The following is a 26,713-nucleotide window of genomic DNA, read 5'->3' as shown; positions in this document are numbered from 1 at the left end:
CACCAAATTCACAGCCCATTTTGGTCAATTTCACGGTCAGAGGATTTTAAAAATAATAAATTTCATGATTTCAGATATTTAAATTTAAAATGTTATGGTGTTGTAACTGTAGGGGTCCTGACTCAAAAGGGGAATGTGGGGGAGTTGCAAGGTTATTATAGGAGGGTTGCATTATTGCCACCCCTACTTCTGCACTGCTACTGATGGCAGTGCTGTCTTCGGAGCTGGGTAGCCAGAGAGTGGCGGCTTCTGGCCGAGAGCCCAGCTCTGAAGACAGCACTGCCAGCAGCAGCAGCAGCACAGAAGTAAGGATGGCATGGTATGGAATTGCCACCCTTACCTCTGTGCTGCTGCCTGCAGAGTTGGGTGGCTGGAGAGTGGTGGTTGCTGGCCGAGGGCCCAGTTCTGAAGGCAGTGCAGAAGTACGGGTGGCAATACTGTGACCGCCTACAATAACCATGGGGGAGAGGGGGAAATGCAATGTCAGTGTTTCAAATGGTATTTGATGGTTCAGCTGCCCATATGTGATGTGAGACACTGTATGCACACCTGACTCTACAGTGTGGTATTTACAGTGTGAACTGGAACCAAGATTGTGTAACTTTAATTATGATGTAATCTCAGTAGCTCCGGTTCTTTTCTTTCTCTTCATTAAAGTTGTATTCCCAAAGGTGCTTGTACAAATGTTTAAAATATACAAAAATAAAGAGAAGAGTTCCAAGTACAGTGACTTACCATCCATATAATTCCAGTTCACACAATATAAATCACCCAGCAAAATAATGACCTCATTTGGTCAGTGTTTACCCTTCAGCCTAAACTTTTAGGAAAAGCCTAGGAGAATAGATAAGCTTTGCAGAGTTCCATGGAAAATGTCAAAGAAGCCTCTAGATCTGAAGGTTGCAAAAGGGGCTTTGACATTTGGAGATTCCTGGCAATGTTGGTTTTGTATAGAATCTGAAGTTCAAGTGCAACTAGGGAATGATTCACTGCCAGTCCTTCCAAATGTCCTCTGCAAGGTCTGGTTCCTGTGGCCCATGTGAACCAAGCCACGCAAGATGGTTTCAGAGTAGCAGCCGTGTTAGTCTGTATCTGCAAAAAGAAAAGAAGGACTTGTGGCACCTTAGAGACTAACAAATTTATTTGAGCATAAGCTTTCGTGAGCTACAGCTCCCTTCATCGGATGAAGTGAGCTGTAGCTCATGAAAGCTTATGCTCAAATAAATTGGTTAGTCTCTAAGGTGCCACAAGTCCTTTTTTTTTTTTTTTTTTTTTTTTCCAGGATGGTTTGTTTACATCATATTGTGTTGAAAGATCTTAATGATCTCTCAGCTCCACAGGACCTCACTGAAAATATTTGTACCATTTAGATTTTTGGAGTTTAGTACTGTAAAATAATTTTCGTTGACAGGAAGTTATTTCCTTTTTACAGTATTTGTGTTTTTTGATAAACAATTTACCAAAGCCTGCCTAAAATGTTTTCCTTTCAGCACATGCATTAGCTCAAGAAGTAGCTTGCACATCTAAAAGAGATAATCCATTACAATGGTTACCTGCTCTCAGTCACTTAGAAACAGCACTGGACCTTTGCAGAACATCCGCAACAAGAGAATTAGATTTGGAAGCAGAAATTCTGTTTCAGAAAGGTAAGCAAAGTCCTGGTTTTGTGACATGACTATCTTTCCAACTTATTCTTATGCCTGCAGTATGCCTTAGAATGGATACATGCTCCTGACATTTCCCACATTGACAGATGACTAAAAATATCTCTACTGCATTTAATTATACTTGAATATATTTAACAAGAGTACAGTATATAATGACATATTTCAGAAATACAAGAGGAGTTTCATAGAATCATTAGGACAGGAAGGGACTTCAAGATGTCTTCTAGTCCAGTCCTCTGCACTAAGGCAGGACTAAATATTATCTAGACAATCTCTGACAGGTGTTTGTCTAACCTGTTCTTAAAAACCTTCAGTGATGGAGATTCTACAACCTTTCTGGGCAATTTATTCCAGTGCTTAAGTACTCTGATAGGAAGTTTTTCCTAATGTCCAACCTAAACTTCCTTTGCTGCAAATTAAGCCCATTGCTTCTTGTCCTATCCTCAAAGGTTAACAAGAACCAGGGCCGGATTAAGACCTTTAGAAGCCCTAAGCACTGAAAAGATTATGGTGCCCCCCATATGTAATTGAAATAAAAACAATACTATATCATAAAATAAAATTTTTATTTTTTGAAATGACACAAAACTTACATGTATGCTGAAATTAAAATAGCTTTTTTCTAGATTTTCTGATTGCAAAATTCTGGATAAGCTCATCGAAACTGACTCCACGAAGCATGTCCGCTTCCATACACAACAGGGAAAGCGAATCAAATCTGTCCTGACACATTGTTGTTCTCTGAGGGTTTTTCATTCTTTTCAGCTGAGAAAAAGAGCGTTCTGCGGAGCAGTTAGTAATCATCAATGTTAGAAAAATACGTAGTGCAATCTCTACATTTGGAAATACACATTGTATTCCATCTTTCAGTATTGTGTCATGAAGATCAATGTGACTGAATTTCATTTTTCCTATTTCATTAAATTTTGCACGCATATAACAGTGGAACTGCCATACTTCTCCACAGAGATTCATGTTCAAGTCAACAGGGTATGAGTCAACTAGCTTTTGGGAACCTTGTGAATATTGTTCGTCAGATAAGTCCATATCGTTCAGAAAAGAAAATCTACTTGATACTTCTTTAAAAAGAAAAGGAGTATTTGTGGCACCTTAGAGACTAACCAGTTTATTTGAGCATGAGCTTTCATGAGCTACAGCTCACTTCATCGGATGCATAGCATATCGCATTCGATGAAGTGAGCTGTAGCTCACGAAAGCTCATGCTTAAATAAACTGGTTAGTCTCTAAGGTGCCACAAATACTCCTTTTCTTTTTACGAATACAGACTAACACGGCTGTTACTCTGAAACTTGATACTTCTTTGTACACTTCACCTCTCCTCTTCATATGAGCGTCAAGTGTATCAATTATAGCATAGTAAGTAGATATGCGAAATTTGTCTCTAGGATTCAATGCTGTTTCTGTTGCATTGCTATCATTTACTGTTTTTTTCCTGATTCACTTGTGGGACTGCGCTTCTTTGTAGTTAGTATCAGGCAAGAAATCTTTTGATATGTCTTCAAATCTTTCAAAATCATTCCTCAAAGTGTGTAAGTGCTAATGATTGACAGAGGTCTGCACGTTTTCAAATCCAATTCTTTTTCTTGGAGAGCTTGACTTGTGTGGTAAAAGTGTTGTAAAATTTCATTCCACATGGTCAACATGAATACAAACTCTATCCCTTGCTTCTTGTTTGCAATGTTTTCTGCCTCTCGTATAGTTTCTCCCTTTTGTGATTGGTCTTCAGCTATACTTTCTAATGCACCCACAATCTTTGAGTAGGACTCCAGAATTGCACTTGTTGACACTGCATGTGCCTCTCAGTGAGTATTAGAAAGATTTCAACACATGATTATTGCCCAAATATGTTTTAAGAACTGCCCATCGGTGTGCTAAGGCAGAGAAAAATGTATAAAGTAACTGGACTGTTGAGAAACAACTTACTGCCACCGGACAACGATCAGCACTGCGGCCAACAAGATTGAGAGTGTGCAGCACATGGTATGAATATGGCATATTTGTTCTGTTCTAAAAATTTCTTCTGCATTCCTTGATAATGCCCTGACATGTTGGCAGCGTTGTCATAAGACTGACCTCTGCACTTTGAGAAATCTATTTTGCAAACTTGGCACAGATAATGCAGTACTTGATTTGCCATTTCTTCACCAGTGTGGCTTTTCAAATTGAGGAATATTATAAATCGTTCAACTGGTTTTCCATCAGTGGGAGACAAATATCTTAGTACAATACTCAATTGATCAATATGTGAAAGATCAGGTGTAGAGTCGACAGATAAACAGAAGTACCCAGCAGTACATATTTCATCCACAATAGCTGAATGAACTTTGTCACTCATTAGACCAATGAGTTCATCTCATATTGTCTTGGATAAGTATGATGGGTTACTTTTGCCAGCACTCCCATATTTTGAGATATGGCCTGCTAAAAATGGGTTAAAGTGAGCCACAAGCTCCAACAATCCCAAGAAACTTCCATTCTGCAATGATCCAAATGTGATTTCCTCGCATTATTTCGATCTACGTTAGTAGGATGCCCCCCTGGTTTAGGTGGGGATAAGTAATAAAAAGAGAACAGAAAAATGGGGGAAAAGTGTGTAGTGGAGTGTCAGGAAGTCTAACAAAGTTCTGATTTTTCCCATGATGACCACTTCGATGCTTTTTTTGAAATATCAAATATCAAACTTTTTTTTTTGGTGCCCCCTGCTTTGCTGGTGCCCTAAGCACGTGCTTAGTCTGCCTACTGGGTAATCCAGCCCTGACAAGAACAATTTTTCTCCCTCCTCCTTGTAACAACCTTTTATGTACTTGAAAACTGTTATGATATCCTCCCTCAGTTTTTTCTTCTTCAGACTAAACAAATCCAGTTTTTTCAATCTTTCCTCATTGGTCATATTTTCTAGACCTTTAATCACTGTTGTTGCTCTCCTCTGGACTTTCTCCAATTTGTCTACATCTTTCTTGAAATGTGGCACCCAGAACTGGACACAATACTTCAGTTGAGGCTTTATCAGTGCAGAGTAAAGCAGAAGAATTACTTCTGGTGTCTTGCTTACAGCACTCCTGCTAATACATCCCAGAATGATGTTTGCTTTTTTTTGCAACAGTGTTATACTGTTGACTCATATTTAGCTTGCGATCCACTATCACTCCCAGATCTCTTACCACAGTACTCCTTCCTAAGCAGTCATTTCCCATTTTGTATGTGTGCAATTAATTGTTCCTTCCTAATCGGAGTACTTCTCATTTGTCCTTGTTGAATTTCATCCTGTTTACTTCAGACCATTCTCCAGTTTGCCCAGATCATTTTGAATTTTAATCCTATCCTCCAAAGCACTTGCAACGCCTCCCAGCTTGGTGTCATCCACAAACTTTATAAGCGTACTCTCTATGCCATTGTCTAAATAGTTGATGAAGATATTGAACAGAACCAGACCCAGGACCGATCCCTTTGAGAACCCCACTCAATATGCCCTTCCAGCTTGACTGTGAGCTACTGATAACTACTCTCTAGAAATGGTTTGGCAACCAGTTATGTACCCACCTTATAGTAGCTCCATCTCGGTTGTCTTTCCCTAGTTTGTGTATGAGAAAGTTATGTAAGACAGTATCAAAAGCCTTACTAAAGTCAAGATATATCATACCTACCGCTTCACATCTATCCGCAAGGCTTGTCAGCCTGTCAAAGAAATCTATTAGGTTGGCTTGACACATTTTGTTTTTGGCAGATCCATGCTGATTATTATCACCTTATTATCTTCTAGGTGTTTGCAAATTGATCTCTTTAATTGTTTGCTCCATTATCTTTCCAGTTTCTGAAGTTAAGTCAACAGGTCTGTAATTCCCTAGGTTGTCTTAATTCTTTTTATAGATTGGCACTATACTTGCCATTTTGCAGTCCTCTTGAATTTCTCCTATCTTCCATTATTTTTTGAAGATAATCATTTGTTCACCTATCTAATTTATCAGAGAGTAAGGGGCACAATCAAGAAAGATAAGGATATTGCAGAGACACTAAATGACTTCTTTGCATCAGTCTACAGTAAAGAGAATGAGAGGATTGCGACAAATTTCAAAATGCTATGGAATTAAATAAGAGTCCTGTTAAATTAATTGCAGTCGGGTTCAAAGTCATATATATTGGAAAGAACAATCTGAAATATTGACATGCATTATTGGATTCCAATGACATCTAGGTGTCACTGTGTTTCCAAAGTTGATTATTGTAACTATTTCACGTATTTCAATACAGGGTAATACTTCAGTTTGGAATAACTTGTCATACTGATATCATACATTACATTTAAAAGCAAATTGAAGAAAACTGAATATGTGCCCATTACTTGCTTATCAGCAGGAGAAAAAAGGCAACCTGAGTTTCCTGCAGGAAAAAGCAATTTGGGTCTTGCAGAGAAAAGAATAAAATCATGCAAAACTGCTTTGTGTTTTTTTCTTAGGTAAGGTAGAGCGCCAGATTATTGAAGCAGGTAACAATAAGTCACCACAAGCTGCTGAAACCCTGTTGAATGCCATAAAAGTGAGCCAGCGAAATGATCAAAACTTTGGGTAAGGAACTGTGAATATAAGTTTTCATAATACTTTCTCACTTTAGATATGTGCCACTATGTAGTGTTTGGCTTTATTCTGGGACTTTTTGTGATGCTTCTTTTATAAAGGACAGGCTTCTTTCCCTCTTTGTGGAGAGATTGTCTATTCCAAGATAAAAGAAATATTGATATAGTTTCTTATATAATGTAAATGTTGCAGGGGATTAAATATACATTTCCATAAACACTGAAATAACCAACACATAAATATTACGTTAGATAAAAGTTAGAGCTTTCAGTTTTGTTTTGGAACATGTACCCTCTGTTTCAGCTCCAGGAACAAAAAGTGCTAAATTTAAGTTGATGGTTTTATTTCATTTTAAAAAACATGAATTGCAGTCCACGTCCAAAGGATAGAAAACCAGCAACTGTAGCAGGCAGTGCAGCTGGCCACCAAGCAAGAGCAGCAGAACTAGTGACCCGAAAGCGAATGTTAGAAGTCAACCAACATCAATATGAGCAGCAACAGGAAGAGCACAGGAAGAACGGGGATGGCCAGGAGCTTCTCCTGAAATGGCTGCTGGAGGGGTCCAGTGCCAATGTCAGAACTGACTGAGGCTGCATGAACCAACTCAGACTGGCCAAATTGGACCCAAGTGATGACCTTGAAGACTATTTGATTATGTTAGAGAGAGTAACAGTAGCCGCGGAGTGGCTATGAGCATCTAGGGGGAGCTCAGGCCACCTACCAAGGTCTCAGTGAGGTTGCCTGACATCATAGCATAGTAAAGACTATTGTCTTGCACTATCACCGTTGCTCCTGATCTGAACCCTATTATTGCTCAAGGGATCTTCCTCAAGCACCTGGAAGCCCAATCCAGAGCTTGGGAGTCCTAAAGAACTTTCCAGACAATGACTTCAAGAGCAGCTTGGCCTGAATATGTGGGAAAGGGCAGCTGTATGAGGGATCCCAGGGGGAGTAGGTGAGGAGTAGGTGCCTGTAGCCTGGCAAGCTAAAAGAGTTAGCAGCTAGAAACAACCGAAAGGACAGATGGAGATGGAGAAGGGCAAATGTGCCTTGGAACAGGAAAGAGAACAGTGTTCCTTGGTATTAGTTACCAGCAAAAAGCTGGCAATAGACTGGAAGGACCTAGAGGCCTGAATCGATTCAGGCAGTGAGGACCAGGATGAGCAGCTTTGGGATACTGGACATCAAGATTGTTAGTTTCTGTTCCTGACTCAGGGAGCAGATTGTGGTCTCATGGTTACATACAGTATAGCCAAATATAGCAATGCCCCTGATTGGGTTCTCTGTGGGGACAAAACTGGGGTCCTCTGCATGTAAAAACATGATCCTCTACCACTTGAGCCAAAGAATCAGAACTCTGAGCACAGAAGCAGTAGCAGAGGCATAAACCTTTATATGTGGCTTCCCTTCTAGAGGGTGACACAGTACCATACTGTGTTAGTGTAGGTTTCATAAGCATCTAATGTGCCATGTTCCTTCTGAAAGAATGTGTGGCGAAGTAGATGAGACATAGTTCTGTATTAGAGACCTGGGTTCTGTTCTGGATTGTACCTGATGTGACCTTGTGCAAGCTCTTAGTTATCTAATCTGTGAAACTGGTGAATGAGAGTTATTCCCCACAATGTAAAATGTTGTTTCAGAATAAGAATTGTGACATGCACAGAAATATTAACAGCTTTGAAGAGCTGGGTCTAGAACTCATGATCTTTGATTTTTGTTGCTTAGTGCAGCTTCCCTTAGTCTACACAGCAGTGTGTTAGTGTCTCTCTCTTGTTTTGTTTCACAAGAATCATGTCCCTGTTGGAACTTATCACAATAAATCTGTGAATTGGCAACAGTTCAGCATGTGACTGTGCTTGGAAAGAGGACTACATAGTCAGGAGACTGTTTCACATAGGAAGAGTCCAGAGTGGCAGGAGGACATGGAGAGAGCCAATTAGGAAGCCTGGAAAAATGACCTACAGGGAGCATGAATATTAAAGAATCTCTCCAACCATAGAGTCTTGGCCCATGATTATAAGGATATGTAGGAAATGGCCCAGAGACAAAGTGAAGAGGACACCCTGCTTGAAAGTTTAGGGTCTCAGGGTCAGGTTTGAGTTGAGAGAGGGATTACGTTCCCCGTGCCTCAGCTGAGCCTAGTACAGGGCTGAAGGGGCTGTTTTCTTTGTCTGGACACGTTTTGTTTATTCCTGGAAGAGGAAGGATCTTTGTATAGATTTGTCTGGAGAGCAATACTCCAAATCTACCATCCATGAGAGAGAAAAACTGAGGCAGTAGACATGTGACCTAACATTGAAGCAGTAGATTGTGCTTATAGGAACATGTACAAATTGTGTACATAGAACCAGATCAGTTTGACAAAAACAGTTTTTTGTTTACCAAGTACTTGTTTGCATATTACACAAAATAGATTTTGCATATTCCTAAATAGTTATGCCATTTGTTAGGTTTTCTTGCCTGGTATGGTATGCCTTTCTTACTAGAAGTCTTTATATCACGACTGGATATTTTTCTAAAAGATCTGCTATATCTCAGACTGGAGTTATGGACTGGATGTAGGAATCACTGGAGTTCTACAGCCTGTATTATGCAAAAGTTCAGACTGGATAATCGTAATAGTCCCTTCTGGCCTTAAAATCAGTGCATTTGTGTATTTATTTTTGCAGGCTGATAAGGAAATCCTACCTGGAGATAGCACTGTTATATTTCCATTTGGCTACATATAAGGAAGAGGCTTTGCAAACTGTTAAGATAGAGGCATCCAAAACAAAGGTACATACTCCTTTTTTTAGATCATAACCTCCTCAGAGCATGGACCATGTCGTCTTTTAGCACGTTGTGGACATTACCACAATATATATTACAAATAAATAATACTAACGCAAAGTAGAGTGGTAGGATTCTAATTTAGTTAATTTGGTTTATGGTATTTTTGCAATGTTAATGTTGTATGTAAAAATGGTTTCAAATAAACAGGAAAACACTGAGGTCAGAAGAACAACCCCAAAATTGTGGCTTAGTTTCAGATTCTGTACTAATGAATTTGTGGTTCTCAAACAAAGTATCATTATAAACTGAACTTCAAACATTTTTCAGACTGCTGTTACTCAGTATATTGTTTGTATACTGTTTTACAACTGGAGATGGGGGGCAACATTGCAGACACAAAAGACTAGTGTACTGCACGGTACAGTCACAAGCACTACACCATCAGGGAATACAGGTCAAGTAGGTAAGGAAAAAAGAGGTAGTAGAAAGGTCACTTAAAACTCAAGACAATGTTTACTGACAAAAAATGGAAAAAGCTGTATACAAGAACTCTGTAAAAGAGCGGGATCATGATGTGCCTTCAAAAATATAGGGGAGACCCATTTATATAGTTTGGGTGGTTTTTAAAATACATCTGACTTTTCACAAATGTTACTGATTTCTGTAACTTAATTACCATGACTCCTCCAGGACCTCCTCCCCACCAACTATGTATTTCCATGGCAAACCTACCAACCTAATTATGAACTGTTGCTAAATTTTAGACTACTCCCAAAGAAAACTTGGCTTCTATCGAGAGAATCTCCCATGTAACTGAAGTGTACAGAGCACAGGCCTGGATTGCAATCAGAGCAGCTACACAGGTTGGTGTGATATTTGGGGGAGATTTTTTGTGCTTGATCCCATTTTTGGGTATGGCTACACAGTAAAATAATAATAATAATCCTGTGGCAGTGAGTCTCAGACCCTGGGTCAGTTGACTAGGGCTCTGTGATAAATGAAGGGGGGGGGGACTCCCTTTTATGGACACCCAGCCAGCCAGTAGCTATAAAATCCCTTAGTAACTGTTCTCAAATTGCTCTACCTGTAAAGGGTTAAAAAGTCTCACTGCTATGCATAGGTAAAAGGAAGTGAGTGGGCACCTGGCCGAAAGAGCCAATGGGAAGGCTAGAACTTTTTAAAATTGAAACAAGACTCCCCTTTTGTCTGTCTGTGGTGGTTCTCCTGGAGAGAATGGACAGAGAAGCTATGCTGTAAGAAGCTTGGGCCAGGTATGAAAAATCCTCAGTATCATACCTAGAAACTACTCATTTGAAACCCCAGATATGTAAGTAGATCAGGAAATATCTAGGAAGATGTGATTAGGATTATCTCTCTTATTCCTTTATGGCTTGTGGATTCCTCTGTGCTAACCCCAGGTGCTTTTTGTTTTGCTTGTAACCTTTAAACTGAACCTCAAGAAAGCTATTCTTGATACTTAATCCTTGTAGTTTTTTTTTAATCTAGCAAATGCCTAAATTCCCAGATGTATTTTCTTTCTTTTTTTTATTAATAAAATTTACCTTTTTTAAGAACAGAATTGGATTTTTGTGTCTTAAGAGGTTTCTGCACATGTTGTTTAACTAGCTGGTGGCAATAGCTGATTTCTTTTTTTTTTTCTTTCTCAGCTCTTGTGTGTGTGTGTGTGTGTGTGTGTGTGTGTGTGTGTAAAGGGCTTGAGGGTACCCCACAGGAAGGAATTTCCATGTGCGCCTTCCTGGGTTCTCAAAGGGGTTCTTGCACTTGGGTGGTGGCAGCATCTACCCATCCAAGGTCAGAGAGAAGCTGTAACCTTGGGAGTTCAATACAAGCCTGGAGTGGGCAGTATTAATTTTTAGAATCCTTGCAGGGCCCCACCTTCTGCACTGGAAGTGCCAGAGTAGGAAATTAGCCTTGACAGGATTGCATTGCTGGACTAAAAATAACAGTGTAGGTGTTCGGACTCGGACTAGAGCCTGGGCTCTGAGGCCCTCCCCCGTTGCCAGGTTTCAAAGCTCCAGCCTGAGCCCAAACATCTACATTGCTATAGCCTCACAGCTCAAATCCCGTGAGCCCAAGTCAGTTGACATGAGCTCTGAGACTCGCTGCCTCAGGGTTTTTTTGCTGTGTAAACATACCCTGTATTTCACTCCTACCAGCTGTGAAGACAACACAACACAGGAGAGACAAGAATTAAAATTCATTGGGACTTCTGCCAGGCATGTTATTTGGAATACTTAAAATGAATGCTGTATGAGCAATGCTTTTAATCTCTCCTGGCCATGTCCGACACAGGTTGCTTTTACTTTGATTCAATGCAAATCTAGGAATTAAGTGCCTTATATGTATGCATACACGTTTGACATGTGGGCAGACATCAGTGGCATCCAGGTGAGGATGTCTGATTTGAAATCACTTGTGTAATAATTAAGTTGTCAACAGTAATGACCTATTTAAGTGAGATATGTACTCTGTCAGAGAGAAATGGAAGATTTCCCCAGTCACATCTGGTGTTGGGTGCTTAATTTTTTGTAGTCTGTTTTCGTGTGTGTGTGTGTGTGTGTGTGTGTGTGTATATATATAAAAATATAACAATGACCTGATTCTGACTAAATTAAATATTAATTTTAGGTCAGTGAAGCTATGCTTGCTTCTCAGCTATTAATTGGAAAGAAGAGTGTTAAAGGCCACGAAGTGAAAGCCGCAACACAACAGAACATCCCAGAATTTGCTTCTATGGACCTTCTTGCTTCATACAAAGATTTTTTGTCTGGTATTACTTTATATCTTACAACTGTAGAGCATTTAATAATCCATGGAAAATATCCATCACATGTAATATTATAGTGAATTTAATATGTAAACTCAGATCATCTGGTTTACCTTGGTATTAGGTTCAATCACTTGTTTTTTGGTAGTAAAGAAACATGAAAGCTTTCTTATTAGTTTTTCATGCTTGCAATACATTTTATTTGTAATACATGTAAAGTAAAGACAAAATCCTTCCTTGCCTTGCAAAGAAGTATAAGACTTAAAGAAGAGGGAACATCTGCCACTGCCCCAGTACACCCTTACAGGAGCAGGGCAAATTACACTCCTAATGGTTTTAGTGCCAGCTAACTCACCTGCCAGCACTTCGTATCACTAAGGGACCATGGCCAACTGAGTTAGGGGCATTACTGTGTAACTAACTCCCTGTGAGCATGCTGGGGTTGGCAAGTAAATCAGTGTGTGTGGTGGGAGGGATGGACACACTGCTAAACTGTTACTTTTTAAGACAGCTGTGCATGCTGAATCAGGATTATCTGAGCCAACCTGCCCTATGCCCAGAGGGATGGCTCCTGACCCTCTGGTCAGCTACCATTGCTTCTTTTCACATGGTGAGTTAGGGCAGATTTTTTCTCTAAAGGTTAGTTTTACCTTGGAATGTCTGAATTTGGAATAAAAAAAGAAATATTACCACTAGTCAGTAAGGTTCTGTTTGATTTGTTTTTCAAAGGAATTCTGAAATTAAGCAGTTATAAAACACTTATTAGGGCTGCAGATTAGTCATGGCATTTTTTATCAAAAATCCTGGAGCACTCATGGTAAATTCAGTAAAAGTCATGGGTCATTACATTTATTGTGACTGCTCCCTGATTTTTTTTATTAAAAAAAAAAAAACTTCCTCCTTGCCCCACCCCACCTGCAGTAGCCCCAGCACTGCAACCCTAATCCCACTCTGTGAGGAAGGGAGAGGGGACTAGAGAACAAGCCTGCCTCACACTCACCCTGGGTAGTGGCAGCTCCTGCAGTGCCTGTCCTGCAGGACTCTGCCTGGTGCCCCATGCTCACCCTGCAGCAGAGACTCCTGCAGCTGCTGTCCCCCGGGGTTGGGCCCAGTGTCCCACCCCAGCTGTTGTGACCTAGCACGCAGGGTTGCATTACTGCTCAGGTGTGACCACCCCACATCTCCCCCATTATGATGGAGGGGCATGTGAGCCAAACCTCAGAGGTGCTGTGACCCCCACATGCTAGGTCATAATGCCACTCAATGAAGTTTTGCCCACCTATCCTCCCGCCATGATGCGGGGATAGTGGGGCCAAACCTGAGCAACGCTCTGCCTGGTGAATGCAGAGCAGGCTCACTTTCCAGCCTCTTCATATCTCCTCACTGGGCTGAGGTAGGTCCACTCTCCAGCTCCTTCCTCCCCACTGCTCCCTGGGCCTCTGCTATGCATTGGGCCAGTGACCCAGCCTTTGGGAAAGTCACACAGACAGGGAAAAAAGTCACAGGCAGACAGAAAAATCAGTGACAAACCTGCAGCCCTAATGATCTATTCTAGTTATTATACTCTATTACTCAACCACTATCCAACACTATCTTTCCAGTCCAGTAAATAAAAAAATTATATTCAGTAGATTTTTATGTAAGACCTAGCCAAAAATAATGTTTTCTGATCTTGCATTGGTTGATTCATAACAAACCCTGTTCCTAGAGCTACACAGAGATCAGTCTCATAGTAAAAATAAACAAAAAAGATTCCCTTAAAAATCAAGCTCCATTTGAGAAACAAAGTAAAAAATTATCCGTGTTTGCTGAATGATAAAGTATACAATTAGAAAAGGGAGATTTTTGCCTCCAACCTCTAAAATTATTCTGCAAACAATGGAGCTCATTAAAAATGATGAAATGGCAATTTTTGTTTAAGAAATAATTTCAGTGAAATAAAGTGTTGCTGTGGAACAATGATTTTGAAATGCTATGTAAATACCAAGGCAAAACAGAGATGTATATATTTTTTGAAACAGAAAACCTTGATGCTGTGATAACGTTCTGTTCTAATGACTTAATTTCAGTTATTCCAAATGACTGCTGGAGATGGAATTATTTTGTCTGATACATGATGGTGAAATGGAGCAATGACTGCTTACTATACCATTGTTAAATAGATGTGTTGTGATTGGTTTATAAAAACAGATGGGTCGTGTGCTGTAGCCTTCCATTAATTTAATTGTCTGGCACGAGTTCCATCGGCTGACAATTGCTTATCATTTTTCTTTTAGCAAATGTTGCAGGTGTTTGTCCTGGTTGTTTTGAGAGGGAATACAAAGGAGAATGGAGGATGTAGAAAGGAAGTAATAAGCCATAATAAGAAAAGGAGAACTGAAATGAAAATGAGCAACACAGCATGTAAAATATTAGATTTAGAGGCACTAATGAGGGAAATTGTTAAATTTTCATTTATATACAGTGTGGGCATTTTATTTACATTCTGTTTTTACAATTAACAATGAAATGATCTTTAACAATGAAAATGGGAATAATGGAGGCATTACTTATTTTTCTATATGCACACATAATTAGCTTAAACTGTTGTTTGGGAGATTGCCACTGGGAATTAATACCAAAGGTTTTTTTGAATGGTTGTAAGAGACAGGCAAGAATGTAGAGGAAGATTTTGTAGTCTTTGAAAACAGCAAGGAATTGGAAAAGAGACTAAATCAGGAATAGTTCAGATAGTGCTGCCAGGCCTGCAGATGCAAAGATTCCCTGTGTTCTGTGCTGAAATAGAAGTGTAATACTTACTACTCCATCTCTACTGTTGCATTGTGAGGATTACATTCTCTTTTGTACTGAGAGCTTTGTGCTAATAATAACTTCTTTAAAGATAGCATCTGTGCATGATTCTCACTTCTGGGTCTTAGTTCCTTAGCTCAAGACTGGCAAAACTGATGAAACTTCCCTAGCTCTTAGCGTTTTTCTTACCCTGGAGGGCAGCAGTAGCAGGGTAGAGTGTTAGCCTCACTGATCATTTTGCTCACTCCCTGCTGAGTATAGATGCTGCCCTCTGAAATTTACAGTCAGTTATTTCCTTTTTGAAGTTGGCAAAGGAGTTTCATGCAGGAGACTGCCAGCCATCAGTCCTCAGGGCTGAAATAACAAAAAAGGAGCTTGGTCTTGCAAGTATTCTGGGAGCAGGATGCCCAGCCGATTTCATAGAGTTCAGTATTCAGAGCACTTGCAAAATCAGGAGCAAGTTCTACAAGGAGGGTCAGAGACCCATTCATTGTATAAGTAATCTGGCCTTTAAATGGTTTCATTAAAAGAAAGAAATAAGATTAGCCAATGTGCTTTTTGAGTTTGTCATGGATTAAGTAAAACAAGTGGCTAAACAAAAGATAAAAAATTAGAAATAACTGGAACAGAGTGATTTTTGTTATAATGTCTTATTAGGTTGGGTTTAGACCCTACTGCACAGTGCAAATGAAAAGTCAAAGTCCGATCCTGCAGTGGATTGCACATGTGGACTGCTGTGCCCAGATCGAAACCTATTGACAACAGTCGTGTTCTCCACCCACATAGCAGTCTGCCTGTGCACTACCAATGGGAAGATCGGACCCACTGAAGGCAATAAGCCAAAATATGGAAATGTGGAATGGCCTAATATGACATAATGGAAGAATCACATGGAAAACTATATGCACTCTGGCGCTAGTTCACATCTGTTAGGCACAGCCCAGAGTAAGAAAAGTCACACTGCCTCAAGGGGGCCCAGGGAGAGTCATTGCTTTCAGGAGCTTTCTAGCTCAAGGAGAGTGCATCTACTGCCTGCCCCCCCCCCTTTATTGGGTACAGCCTGCTCCCCAGGCTGGTGCAGAAAGGGGTGGGAGTATGTTCCTCCTCCTCCTCCTTCCCAAACAGTTTGTGTCCACAGTCTCCGTGTCCTCAGGGGACTGTGCTCCCCTGAGCACAGGAACTGCAGTTTTGCCTGGCCTTCATGTGGGCCATGCAAAGAGGTTGAAGGTGCCATGTGCCTCTCCTCCTGCCCCCCACCCGCACCCCAGCTTAAGTTCACATAAGGGCCAGGCAGAATCTGACTCCTGATGTTAAAATATTGAATGTTAAAAACATTTTCTCCTGGCTGGTAATCAAATATAAGAGCAGGTTGGAAAGGGCTTTATAGTTGCTTCCCTTGTATTGCCACATTGCTGGGGTCACAAATGGCATTTCAGCTGCAGATGACAAAGTTCAGCAGAAGACTCAGAAATAGCATTGCAAATAAAACTCCCTTTTGATGTGCATTTTAGTTTCTTTCTGCTGTGAAGTACACCTTAGCTTTTAAACTTGCAAATTGCAAGGTTGAATAAAATGGGTGTGAGTTAGGTTTAATTGTTTTTTGCATTTGCAGATGGATATGGATATGAGGTTCGCTATAAAAACCTTATGGCCCCTTCTCTCAAAAATGAAGAAATCTTACAAAGTGAAAAGGACCAAATAGAAAGTGAAGGAACAGCATGTAATATCTCCAAGGACAGCCAGAGGAAACAAACTATAACATGGGTCCATTTAATCCGCTACCATAATTACTTAATAAGATATAACATGAGCCCTCTCTTTGGTATGAACTGTCAATTTTACTTTTTTCTTGATGCCAGGGTAATTTGAGTTATTCTCTGAAACTAACTCCAAAGTACCTAATACTGAGCCTGATTCTGAGCTCTTTTGCACTGTGTAAATCAGGAGAAAGTTCAGTCAATGGGGTTATGCCAGTATAAAACCAATGTAAATGAACATAGACTCAAGATACCATATTATGTCTCTTTTGCATCATCAAATGAGTCTCTTGAAATTGGTTTCTCATTATTATTTCAGTAACCTATTTCATTTTCAAACTTTCTTTTTAATTACGGAGACCTAAGTAAACATTTGATTGTCAAGGTGATAGTGAGAGTTGCACTTAAAAACAATATTACATGCCAGGCTCCAGGAGTGGTTTTGGTCCTCCGCAGCTGTTGTCTCGGAGTAAGCCCCTAACTGAGCTCCTGAAGGAAGAATCCATCTCTCTCCACTGAGCAACTCTTAAAATCACCTCAGAAAGCTTTTCTTTCTGCAAGCACCAACTGGGAGGTGGGTGCTCTAGTCTGTCACAGAATTGTAAGGATTCTTAAGGTACTTTTGTTATGTATATTCAGCTACAGACAGCCCTGGTCCATGACTGTGGCTTCAAGGTGCTACAATTCAAATAAACAATAATAATTAAGAACCATCAGTTTAGTAATTCTGAAAAAAATATTTATAGATTTTTGCTGAATTTATTTAAATTTATAAATTTATAAATCGTCAAGCAGTTATAGAAAGTCTATATTTCTAAATAGCAAATGGTAAATTAATGAAGATTTTCTCTTTCCAAAGCTGTCTCCAAATCAACACCTGGACCATTTTCTATGGAAGATGCACTGTTCACTTCTGTTTTTGATACAGGAATTGTTCTACGTTTAGCAAAAATGCATTTTTTCCTAAAAAAACATCTGTATATATATTCAACCTGTTGTCTTGAAGATTTTCCAAAACAGCTGCAGGTTTTAGAAAAACCAGGTGTTAGTCTGGCTGCTATTCCTATAAAGGTATGTTTTAAAAATTATTTTCCCTGTCACACTTGCATGACATGCCTTGCACTCATCATGCATGAAGAGCTTCATGGACTCTCCAAATTTTCTGTTTCTTACCAGCTCTTCTACAAGGGTGACATTCACACCACTGCACAGGGCCAGCACAAAGCCCATGCAACACTTAAGTCCTACTCAAGCCTTATTTTGAGGAATTAATTGTTGCACAGGCTTTTGTGCTGATCCTCTGCACAGGAGTGAATTGCATCCAATGTACATTGTGTTTAAAGCATGGAAAACAGTAGCAATTAAACAATGTTATTTTGAAGGGAAATTTTCATAAAAAGCTAAAGAAAATTTCAGTGTTATTTGATAGAAGACCAATATTTTTGTCTTATCCCTTGGTCAAATCCCCATGCATCACACCAAAAATACCCAATGCCTAATACGTATTCAGATTGTACAAACCTTCTATCCTGTCAGAATTGTATATGTTTTGTATATATTCTATATGTTACATACAATATTATGAAACATTTAATTCAAAAAATGAATTCTATTTATTTGTCTAAAGAGGACACAGCAGAGGTGTTTAACTCCAGGTTTAGCTTATTTTTAAATGAGTGTTACAATTGTAAATATGCTTATTAGACCAGCTGAGTTAGTAGTTTTAGAGTCAGTCCTTTCAGGACTGAAGGGTTGCAAACAAACATGGCAACTAGTCCAGTCCAAATCTCACAGTCATAGAGTTTAAGGCCAGAAGTGACCACCAGATCATCTACCCTGATCTTCTGCATATCAGAGGCCACCAACACAACCCAGCACCTACACAATAAATCCAAAGTATTACAGTCCACGGGAGACTAAACTATTATGTGAATCAGGCAGCACATGGGAGGGACTGACATATACCAAGGCCCAAGGCCCTGCAATGGCAGGGAATTGATAAATGAAATATACCCAGATTATCTCAGTGAGTGAGCTGCACAACATGCTGCAGAGGAAGGAAAAAAAGCCCCAAAGTCATTGCCAGTCTAATCTAGGGGAAAATTCCTTCCCAACCCCACATATGGTGATCAGTTAGACTCTGAACATGTGAGCAAGAATCAGCCAGCCAAGCATCTGAGAGAGAGAATGCTCAATGCCACTTTGGAGCCCTGGCCCACCCATACAGTATCCCATCTCCAGACATGACCATCTCTGATGCTTTAGAGGAAGTAGACCAAACAAAACCACCCAAGAATACATTGCAAGGGTGAGGGATGTCCTCTCTTGAACCTTGCAGGTGGCCAGCTGAAGCCCTGAAGCATAAACTTTTAAGAACATAATATATAAATTGAAAGAGACCCCACCCAGGTCTGCTGAGCTGTGTCTTCCACCATCACAAACAACTCCATCATACAATCCCACTCATACATTTGTCCATCTCTCACTTCAAAATCTAGTTTTTTTCTCCCTGCAACTCCTATTGTAAGGATGTTCCAGAATCTTACTCCTTTGATTAGTAACTTTCTGATTTCCAGTCTGAATTTGTTTATAGTCAGTTTATATCCATTTGGTCTGTTGTCAACATTGTCCTGTAGCTTAAATAGCCCTTTACCCTCCCTGGTATTTGTTCTCCCTTCTTCCCCCCCACCTTCTTCCATAAGAGCAATCATATACCCTCTAAGCCTTCTTTTTGCTAGATTAAATAATCCAAGCACTTCCAGGAGAAACAAAAATAGGTCTGGAACTAGGTTCCATGATTGCAAAAGGAACTTTTAAATATTAAGGGAAGTTGACTGAACTTAAGAGGTCAAGCATCTGAATATGAAGAAGCTTGGAATTACTGTAAGTCAAAATTGCAGAAACTATCTGAAGCCTGCATCCAAAGCCAGGGGAAGAAACTCATAGGGAAGCATTGCAGACCAAACTGGATGAACAACCATCTCAACAGATTATTAAGAGAGAGCAGAAAGCCTACAAGGAGTGGAAGAAGGGATGGATCAGCAAGGAAAGCTAACTCTTGGAGATCAGAAAGTGTGGGATAAAGTGAGAACTATCAAAAGCTAAGCAGAACGGGACATTGTAAAGGAAATTTAAAACCAATAGTGCAAGGTTCTGTAGCTATATAAATAAAAAGAAAACAAGTAAAGAAGTGGAACCACTAAACACTGAGGATGGGGTGGATGTTAAAGATAATTTAGGTATGGGTCAGCACCTAAACAAATACTTTGCCTCAGTTTTTAATAAGGGTAATGAGGAGTTCAGGGGCAATGGCAGGGTGGCTGATGGGAGCAAGAGTGTGGAAGTAGAAATTACCATATCCGATGTGAAAGCTGAAGCAAAACACAAACAATTGTAAAACCAAGAGCAAGGATTTTTCATGAATCCATAAACTTCGGGGGTCATATCCCAGGATTGGAGAATTGCATATATAATACCTATATTTTAAAAAAGGGGGGGAAGGGTGATCTGGAAAATGATAGGCCTGCTAGTTTGGCCTCAACTGTATGCAAGGTCTTAAAACAAATTTTGAGAGAGTAATTAAAGACATAGAGGTAATTGGGATAAAATACAACATGGTTTTACAAATGATAGATTGTGCCAGACCAACCTGATATCTTTCTCTGAGAAGATAAGATTTTCTAGAAAAAGGAAATCCAGTAAATCTAATTTACCTGGATTTCAGTAAAGCATTTGATACAATTCCCATGGGAAATTGTTAGTTAAATTGGAGAAGATGGGGAAGGAACTGGTTAGGAGACCTTAGCAGGTCATACTGAAAGGTGAACTGTCAGGTTGGCAGGGGGTTACTAGTGGAGTTCCTCAGGACTGATTTTGGGACCAGTGTTATTTAACATTTTCATTAATGACCTTAGCACAAAATATAGGAGTGTGCTAATAAAATTTGTGGATGACACAATGTTGGGAGGTATTGCCAATATGGAGGAGGACCGGAATATCATACAAGAAGATTTGGAGGACCTTGAAAACTGGAGCAACAGAAATGGGATGATATTTAATAGTCATGACTTTACACGTAGCGACTAACAACAAAAAATTCTGTTATAAGCTGGGGATGTATCGGTTAGAAGTGACAGAGGAAAAGAAAGACATGGATGTATTGGTCAAACTATGAGCCATCAATGTGATACAGCTGTGATAAAGGCCAGTGCAACCATAGGATGGATCAGATGAGATATTTTCAGTAGAGACAGAGAATTGTTATTACCATTATACAGGGCACTGGTGAGACCTCATCTGGAATACTGAGTGCAGTTCTGGTCTCCCATGTTTAAGAAAGATGAATCCAGACTAGAACAGGTGTAGAGAAAGGCTACTAGGATGCTCAGAAGAATGGAAATCCTACCTTATGAGAGGAGACTTAAGGAGCTTGGCTTGTTTAGCCTAACCAAAAGAAGGCTGAGAGAAGATATGATTGCTCTCTATAAACACATCAGAAGGATAAGTACCAAGGAGGGAGAAGAGTTATTTAAGTTAAGGGCCAATGTTAGCACAAGAACAAATGGATATAAACTGCCCATCAACATGTTTAGGCTTGGAATTAGACAAAGAATTCTAACCAACATGGGAGTGAAGCTCAGGAACAGCCTTCCAAGGAGACTATTAGGGGCAAAAAGTCTAACTTGTTTCAAGACTGAGCTAGATATGTTTATGGAGGAGATGGTATGATGAGGTTGCCTCTAATGGCATATGGCCCATCTACGACTGCTATCAGCCATATATCCATGTTGGCCATTGGACACTAGATGTGCAGGGCTCTGAGTTACTACAGAGCATTCTTTTCCAGAAAAAAGGGTCTCGGCTGCTGGGTCTTGCCCACATGCTTAGGGTCTAACTGATCGACATATTTGGGATTGAGAAAAAAATTTCTCCCAGGTCAGATTGGCAGAGATCCTGGGGGGTTTTCATCTTCCTCTGCAGCATGGGGCATTGGTCACTTGCTGGTTTGAACTAGAATAAATGGTGAATTCTCTGTAACTTTAAATCAAGATTTGAGTACTTCAGTAGCTCAGCCAGAGGTTATGGGTCTATTTCAGGAGGGGGTGGGTGAAGTTCTGTGGCCTGTGATGTGCAGGAGGTCAGACTAGATAATGACGATGGTTCCTTCTGGCCTTAAAATCTATGAGCCTCCTCTCATAAGATAATCCCTCCATGCCCCCAGTCATAGAATCATAGAATATCAGAGTTGGAAGGGACCTCTGGAGGTCATCTAGTACAGTCCCCTGCCCAGAGCAGGACCAATTCCCAACTAAATCATCCCAGCCAGGGCTTTGTCAAGCCTGATCTTAAAAACTTCTAAGGAAGGGGATTCCACCACCTCCTTAGGTAACGCATTCCAGTGTTTCACCACCCTCCTAGTGAAAAAGTTTTTTCCTAATATCCAACCTAAATCTCCCCCACTGCAACTTGAGACCATTACTCCTTGTCCTGCCATCTGCTAAGACCATCCTAGTATCCTAGTATCTCTTCTCTGCACCTGACCAGAATTGTACACTGTATTCACATGAGCTCTAACCAGTACCTTGTCCAGTGGCATTAAGACTTCTCTATCTCTTCTGGAAATGCCTCATCTGATGCATCCAAGGATTGCACTTGTATTTTTCAGAGCCTTATAACACTGTTGACTTATAGTCATCCTGTGATGGATCAACATATCTAGGTCTCTCTCCATCTCTGTCACTTCCAAACGATGAACCCCAGCTTGTAGCAGAAATTCTTATTATTAGACTCTAAGTCCATGACTTTGCACTTTGTAATATTGAATTTCATCCCATTCAGGTCTTTAAGGTCATCAGGATTTTTCCATATAATATTCTGATCATTGTCTGCATTGATGATGCCTCTCAACTTAGTACCATCAGCAAATTTAGTACACTCTTATATTTGTGCCAAGGTCAGTAATAAAAAATATTGAATAAAATTGGTCCCAAAACTGATCTTGAGGAACTTCATTAGTAATCTCCCTTCAGTTCAATAGTTCACCTTTCAGCAGAACCTGTTGCCTTTTCCACTTTAGCCAGTTCCTTATCCACCTTACAATTCTTGTACAAATCCCCATCTTCTCCAATTTAGCTAGTAATTTCCCATGTAGTAGTATATCAAATGTTTTACTTCAGTCCAAGTGTATTAGATCTACTGCATTTCCCTTATGTAATAAATCAGTTATTTTCTCAAAGAAGGAAATCAGGTTAGTCTGGCACAATTTACTTTGGCAAACCCATGTTGCATTACATCCCCATTACCATTAACCTCCATGAATTTAATTATTCTTTCCTTCACAATTTGCTCTAAAACCTTGTGTACTACTGAGGTCAGACTAATAGGTCTGAAATTGCCCAGATCACTTTTCCCCCCTTCTTAAATATAGGTACACTGTTAGCTATTGTCCATATGGTATTACCCACAAATATATAGATTTATTAAATATCCTTGCTACTGGACTAACAATTTCATTTGCCAGTTCTTTCAGTATCTGGAATGGAAATGATACAGAACCCCACCCCACCCCCCCATTTGAGCACATTAAGCTCTTTAAATTTTCCTTCCAACTCACATGTGGTAATTTCCATTTCTATGTACTCATTTTCATCAGCCGTGCTTCCATGTTATCATCTTTATTGAAAACTAAGGCATTGCATTCATTTAGATTTTGGGCTTTTCCTAGATTATCCGTAATCCCCTTCCTATCCACACTGCATAGAGTCCCAACTTCATCTTTCCTTATTTTCTTTGTATTTATATAACTAAAAAACCTCTTGTTATTTACTTTCCATAACATGGGCTAATTCAGCTTGACTTTTAGGTACTGTCATTTTATTCCTACATTTTTTAACCTCCAAACTGTAGCTTTCTTTGCTGATCAATCCCTTCTTCCATTCACTGTAGGTCTTCTGCTTACTCTAATAACTTCTTTGATGTGGTTATTTGTCAAGCTGGGTCTGGAGCCTTTCCCTACAAGTTTTTCCCCTTGTTTGAGATGCAAATTGGAGATTGTTTTTATATAGTTGATTAAAAGAAATCCAAGCTTCAAACCTAAATAAAGCTATATACTCACATTATATCATTCACAGCAAGCTTCAACAGTTGGAAGTGCAGGGTCTGCAATAACAGTGCCATATATATTGATTTTAGTCTCTGAAGTTTCAATGTAAAGTTAAACATTATTTTCTTCCCATCCCACTCTTCACCTGAACAGGAATAACAATTACCATTACAACATTAAAATAACAGGTTATTCTTTATGGTTAATCTTACTGTCCATTCTTCAGTGTTTTCATATAAGCCTGCAAAAATGTGTTCTCTTACCCATTTGATTTAAACTGCTTTTATGAAAGTAGCTCTTTAGAATTGGTGAACTTTCTGTAATGTAAGACAGCATAGCATTACCCAGTTCCCAGCAATGAAGAGCTAATTGTGCCACTGAATAAACTGTAACTATATGATATGTGACATTTATAACAGCCATCATATATCAAAAATTATTTTACTCAGTCTGCTCTTCTTTTGATATAATTAGTGTTACACTGTCCTAGAATAATCAGCTCCAGAGATCACTGTTATGTTCGTGACAGGTGCAAGCAGCATAATCATGAGTTAGTTTCACTGTTGTAGACAGCTAACAAGCATAAAATTGTTTGATTTTTTTTTTTGTTATCCGCTCAAAGCTTCATTGATTTTTATAATAACATTTTAGAAACTTTAATCATTCAGCAGGTTGTATGCATTATTTTAAAAAAATGTTCCTGTAATTTGATACGTAAACCTCAGCGGCTTTTCACTACAAATAGGTAGATGACTTATTGAAAGTATCATTGTTATATTCAGGATCTCCTCATTTATGTGTGTCTGTATAACTTTTTTTCATCCATTGAAGCTTTTTTCTGCTCTGTTGAACAAAGAATCAAAACAAATTACATTAAAATTTCAAAAAATGCTCTAATAAAATGTACCTTTTAAAAATTTTTCATGCTTACATTTTATATCGCTCTGTAAGACAATAGTTTGTTTACAGGATTTTGAGAAAATTGAGTTGATAAATACCAATGTCTGTAGTCCAGCAACCCTCCAGTTTGACAGGAGGAGCTGTGTCATCTTTCTTCTGAAAGATTCAATGTGATGTAAACCACAACAAATGATGTTGTACAGTTAAAAACAAAATATGCCACATAGCCCTGTGTGGTACATTAGAAATATATACTGTAAAAAGAAATTTCTATAAATCCTTAATTAAACTGTACAACATAGACTAGATATTGCAAAATCATAGAGATATCAAAAATGAAATCTTTTTATACACAGATACACATTAACATGGAGATGCAACAAACTTACAACAACATTCTAAAATGGGCCTGGGAATAGGGATTTAATCAGGCATTGAGGGCTCAAAAGTGTCTTAAAGGTAGAGCCTTGTTTTGTGGATGGTGAAGAGTTCATGGCCACAGCCAGAGCACCAAGAGACACTGAGGAACCATGTATAGTGTGGGGTACCCCCAGGAACAGAGTCTGCTTTACTTTGCCAAGAGACCATTGTGGGTATGTCATGGGTGCTTATTGTCTCAAGGTGTTTTTATCCTTTGGATCTGAGTGGCCAAGGACCCATTGACCATATAAGACCATTTTTTGTGGCCAAATGGTGAAGTCACTACTGTAGTTATTAACATATATGGAAGCGAGTTGAGTATCTCAGCACTGGATTTCCACATGATCAGCATGTCAAATAATTTTTAGAAAGGACGAAACATCTGGAGCTTAGAAGTACAGATTTTGATTAACTACTTCACTTTTAAAAACTCTTCAGTTTACTCATTTTAAAATGTTTCACCATGTGAACTCTTAAAAAGCTCAACTGAGGAAAAACGGGTGTGGCTTCTTTTAAAGCTGCATATTTACTTGAATAACTGTATAAAAGGTATCAGAGGGGTAGCCAGGTTAGTCTGGATCTGTAAAAGCGGCAAAGAGTCCTGTGGCACCTTATAGACTAACAGACGTATTGGAGCATGAGCTTTCCTGGGTGAATACCCACTTCGTCAGATGCTATATAAATAAAAGTAGTATATTTATACAGCAGTAGATGTTATAATGGGACTAAAAAGACAGTGTAGATTGTCTAAAGCAGTGGTTTTCAATCTTTTTTTCATTTGCGGACCCTTAAAAATTTTTGAATTATGGTGTGGACCCTTTTGCAAATCTTAAACATAGTCTGTCAACCCCCAGGGGTCCACGTACTCCAGGTGGAAAACCACTGGTCTAAAACTAACTGCTAGTCAAGCTTATTTTATATTGGAAAAAAATTATAAATCATTATTTTGGTTTACATTTGTTTTTCAGGTGTCTCCAGAAATTCCTGGAGCCCCACATAAGAAGTCCACAGTGAGAATAGCTTCCCCTGTTTCTTTTAGCACAGACACAGACATTCAGCTAGACAACAAGGCAACGATTGCTCCAAACAAGGAACTTTGCATCCAGTGGTACATTCCATCTCTGGAGAAAGGAACGAAAGATATGGAGACTACGGTATAATTACAAAATGAAAAAAGAGTTGGATTAGAGCTTTTTATTAAAAATAACAAAGTGCATTTAAGTGCAGTACCTGAAACTTGTATAAATCCTATATACATACAGTGCATGATGCCACACACCTGAAATTGCCTGTGTATGGACCAAAAATCTTCATCTATTGCTAAGAAATAAATTTTCAACCACAAAAGCAAATTAATTGAGTAGGACTAACGTTGACCTAACTCATCTTGTTGGTATTACTCCATAGACTGGGTGATTGTGCTTGCTATATGGACCATAATAGTTGGATATAATAAAATGACTGACACACACCAGGGCAGGGAAGAAGCTTCAATAGTAACATGTCCCCTAACCCACATTCAGTAGAAGCCCTATGTTCAGTCTGCATGGGGTGAAGACTCTCTGGGTTTTGGAATGTGTGGTTGAATGGGGTCAGGAAGTCGGGGTGCATTCGGGGTGGTCATGCCATGTGGCATAATCTTTCAAACCCACAGAAATTACTTACTTACTTAGTGGTAGCACCTACAATAGTCTGGATGCTGTACAAATAGCTATATAGAAAGAAACAACTCCTTCCACCAAAGAGTTGACAATCTAAGGTTTCTTTACAGGTTTTGCTGTTTTATGCTTACAATACAAAGTATGTCAAGATTGTCAGCATCAAGACTTTCAATTCAGTCAATGTGTTTTCTGGTCACTTGTGGATTCCACTGACTAGGTAATTAATCACAGACCTTGTTATATTACTACATGCTATATTATGTG

The 26,713-nt window shown here is 39.4% G+C and overlaps 1 protein-coding gene and 1 long non-coding RNA gene across 5 annotated transcripts in view; one reads left to right on the top strand and one right to left on the bottom strand.

Moving 5' to 3' along the window:
- Positions 1-26,713, top strand: part of CFAP54 (cilia and flagella associated protein 54) — a 211,857-nt gene that overhangs the window by 171,844 nt on the left and 13,300 nt on the right. For all 4 annotated transcript variants that reach the window (XM_043545723.1, XM_043545720.1, XM_037884774.2 and 1 more), the window contains 9 exons: positions 1,491-1,646; positions 6,142-6,250; positions 8,929-9,034; positions 9,796-9,894; positions 11,681-11,822; positions 16,222-16,431; positions 17,226-17,437; positions 25,757-25,942; positions 26,560-26,666. In XM_043545723.1, coding sequence (XP_043401658.1) covers positions 1,491-1,646; positions 6,142-6,250; positions 8,929-9,034; positions 9,796-9,894; positions 11,681-11,822; positions 16,222-16,431; positions 17,226-17,437; positions 25,757-25,942; positions 26,560-26,666 — 1,327 coding nt within the window. The remainder of the gene's footprint in view (positions 1-1,490; positions 1,647-6,141; positions 6,251-8,928; positions 9,035-9,795; positions 9,895-11,680; positions 11,823-16,221; positions 16,432-17,225; positions 17,438-25,756; positions 25,943-26,559; positions 26,667-26,713) is intronic.
- The window catches only part of LOC122465636, a 30,508-nt gene that overhangs the window by 3,000 nt on the left and 795 nt on the right, over positions 1-26,713 (bottom strand). The window contains exon 2 of the long non-coding RNA XR_006290622.1: positions 23,481-24,311. This is a non-coding gene — a long non-coding RNA (uncharacterized LOC122465636). The remainder of the gene's footprint in view (positions 1-23,480; positions 24,312-26,713) is intronic.

The sequence above is a fragment of the Chelonia mydas genome, chromosome 1, assembly GCF_015237465.2.
Source record: "Chelonia mydas isolate rCheMyd1 chromosome 1, rCheMyd1.pri.v2, whole genome shotgun sequence".
NCBI classification, from domain to species: Eukaryota; Metazoa; Chordata; order Testudines; family Cheloniidae; genus Chelonia; species Chelonia mydas.
Note: the sequence above shows the minus strand (reverse complement) of the source record. Positions and strands in the feature narration are given on the sequence as shown.